The sequence below is a fragment of the Colobus angolensis genome, unplaced genomic scaffold (assembly GCF_000951035.1).
Source record: "Colobus angolensis palliatus isolate OR3802 unplaced genomic scaffold, Cang.pa_1.0 Scaffold100, whole genome shotgun sequence".
NCBI classification, from domain to species: Eukaryota; Metazoa; Chordata; class Mammalia; order Primates; family Cercopithecidae; genus Colobus; species Colobus angolensis.
Genome location: NW_012110920.1, coordinates 3,165,479 through 3,168,714, shown reverse-complemented (window position 1 = coordinate 3,168,714; position 3,236 = coordinate 3,165,479). Strand labels below are relative to the sequence as shown.

General features: G+C 39.6%; 1 protein-coding gene across 2 annotated transcripts in view; it reads left to right on the top strand.

Moving 5' to 3' along the window:
- Nucleotides 1-3,236, top strand: part of FAM72A (family with sequence similarity 72, member A) — a 15,895-nt gene that overhangs the window by 7,740 nt on the left and 4,919 nt on the right. For both annotated transcript variants that reach the window (XM_011937413.1, XM_011937405.1), the window contains exon 3: nucleotides 2,910-3,034. In XM_011937413.1, the coding sequence (XP_011792803.1) occupies nucleotides 2,910-3,034 (125 nt within the window). The remainder of the gene's footprint in view (nucleotides 1-2,909; nucleotides 3,035-3,236) is intronic.

Sequence of the window (3,236 nt, the reverse complement as noted above, 5' to 3'; positions counted from 1 at the left end):
TAAGGCCTCAAACTTGGCTGAATTTCTTGGTCTTTTAAAATGAATATTATAATTGCTCTTAACTGCTGTCTTAATACATATTCTGCCTCCAGAGAATTTTTGAAGATTTTAGATTTGATAGTCAAATGTGTGTGTGTGTGTGTGTGTCTGTGTCTGTGTCTCTGTGTGTATCTGTGTGTGTGTAAGAAAGGGAGAGGCCAGGCTAGGGCAATGGGAGTTGAGAGGAGGAGGACTAAGCAACCTCTATATCTAGTGATGCTTCAGAATAAAAACAGACCCAACATCTATGTTAATACGATATGACAGAATTTTAGTCAAGGGAAATATTTAACACCAAAGTATAAAGTATGTTGTACAGGTGCAGTTGGAGATATTGTGGGTTCAATTCCAGACTATCATAATCATAAAGCAAGCAAATATCACAATTAAAGCAAGTCACACAATTTTTTGGTTTCCCAGTGTATATAAAAGTTATGTTTACAATATATTGTAGTCTATTAAGTGTGCAATAGCAGGACCTTTAAAAAACAATATGCATACCCTAATCAAAAAACACTTAGTCAGCCAAGAGCAATGGCTAATGCCTGTTATCCCAGCACTTTGGCAGTCCAAGGCGGGGGGATCACTTGAGCCCAGGAATTTGAGACCAACCTGGGCAACATGCTGAGACCTCATCTCTACAAAAAAATACAAAAATTATCCAGGCATGGTGGTGCATACTGTCGTCCCAGCTACCCAGGAGGCTGAGGTGGGAGGATCACTTGAATTTGGGAGGAAGAGGCTGCAGTGAGCTGTGATCATGCCACTGCATTTCAGCCTGGGCAACAATATGAGACCATGTCTCAAAAAAGAAAAAAAAAATGCTTTATTGCTAAAGACTGCTAATGATCATCTGAACCTTCAGCAAGTCATAATCTTTTTGCTGGTGGAGGGTCTTGCCTTGATGTTGATGACTGCAAACCGATCAGGGTGGTGGTTGCTGGAGGTTAGGATGTCTGTGGCAATTTCTTAAAATAAGACAACAATGAGGTTTGCCACATGGATCGACTCTTCCTTTCACAAAAGATTTCTCTGTGGCATGTAATGCCATTTGATAGAATTTTACACATAGGAGAACTTCTTTCAAAATTGGAGTCAATCCTCTCAAATTCTACTACTACTTTACCAACTATGTTTATATAATATTCTAAATCCTTTGTTTTCATTTCAACAATATTTATAGCATCTTCATCAGAGTAGATTTCACCTCAATAAACCATTTTCTTTGCTCATCCATAAGAAGCAACTCCTCATCCATTAAAGTTTCATCATGAGATTGCAGCAATGCAGTCACGTCTTCAGGCTCCATTTCTAAGTGTAGTTTTCTTGCTATTTCTACCACATCTGCAGTTACTTCCTCCACTGAAGTCTAAAACCTCTCAAAGTTACCCCTGAGGGTTGGAATCAACTTCTTTCAAACTCCTGTTAAGGCTGATATTTTGCCCTCCTCCCATGAATCAGGAATGTGCTTTTCCAGAAGATTTTCAATGTACTTTGCCCAGATCCATCAGAAGAATTACTATCTATGGCAGCTGTAGCCTTATGAAATGTATCTCTCAAGTAATAAGACTTGAAAGATTAAATTACTTCTTGATCCACAGGCTGCCAAATAGATGTTATTTTAAGGCATTAGAGCAACATTTATCTCCTCAAACAATGCCATCAGAGCTCTTGGGTGACTAGGTGCATTGTCAATGAACAGTAATATTTTCAAAGGGATTTTTCTGAGCAGTAGGTCTTAACAATGGGCTTAAAATATTTAGTAAAACATGTTGTCAACAGATTTGCTGTCATCCAGGCTTTGCTGTTTCACTGATAGCACACAGGCAAAGTATATTTAGCATAATTCCTAAGAACCGTAGAAATTTCAGAATGGTAAATGAGCATTGGATTCAACTTGAAGTCACCACCTGCATTATCTTCTAACAAGAGATTCAGCCTGTCCTTTGAAGCTTTGAAGCCAACTATTACTTCTCCTCTCTAGCTATGAAAGTCCTAGATGGCATCTACTTCCAATAGAAGGCTGTTTTGTGTATATTAAAAATCTCTGCTGGATGCAGTGGTTCATGCCTATAATCCTAGGACTTTGGGAGGCTGAGGTGGATGGATCACCTGAGGTCAGGAGTTTAAGACCAGCCTGACCAATACAGTAGAACTCTGTCTCTACTAAAAATAAAAAATTAGCCGGGCATGGTAGTACATTCCTGTAATCCCACCTACTTGGGGGGCTGAGGCAGAAGAATCACTTAAACGTGGGAGGTGGAGTTTAAGTGAACCGAGATGGCACCATTGCAGCAATAGTGAAACTCCATCTCGAAAAAAAAAAAAAAAAAAAAGAGGCCAGGCGCGGTGGCTCATGCCTATAATCCCAGCAGTTTGGGAGGGCTAGGTGGGTGGATTACCTGAGGTCGGGAGTTCGAGATCAGCCTGACCAACATGGTAAAACCCCGTCTCTACTAATAATACAAAAATTATCTGGGCATGGTGGCATATGCCTGTAATCCCAGCTATTCTGGAGGCTGAGGCAGGAGAATCACTTGAACCTGAGAGGCGGAGGTTGCAGTGAGCTGAGATGGCGCCACTGCACTCCAGCCTGGGTGACAAGAGGAAAACTCTGTCTCAATAACAACAACAACAATAATAATAATAATAGCAAAGAAATGTGAGAATATGTTACTATTATTCACTTAAAGACTGCTTTCCCACTTGATGGTAGAACTGCACCCCCATCCCATCCCAAAGATCCCAGCAGTGAAAGTTGTTAGGAGGAAATGAGATCTAAATTATATGGTCTATTTATATAAGCATATGAAAAGACTTATCTGGCCAGTTATTACATGGTATCTAGTAACATTTACTTTCTTTTCTAGTGGGAATATTGTAGGTTATCATGTGATTGTTCCATGTAGTTCCTGTCTTCTTTCCTGCAACAACGGACACTTCTGGATGTTTCACAGCCAGGCAGTTTATGATATTAACAGACTAGACTCCACAGGTAAGAAACAATTGACTTGCACATTCCTGTAACATTTCTCTATCAATACCTGAGTAAAATTCCCAATAGATCATTTCGGCATTCCTTTTAGATCTTCTTAACCGGATCAGCTAGAGTGAAACTTCAATTCTTTTTTCCCAGACATTCACTTATGAAAACTATTAGGCAAAATTCATTGTCATTTCTATGTTCATCCTTGTAG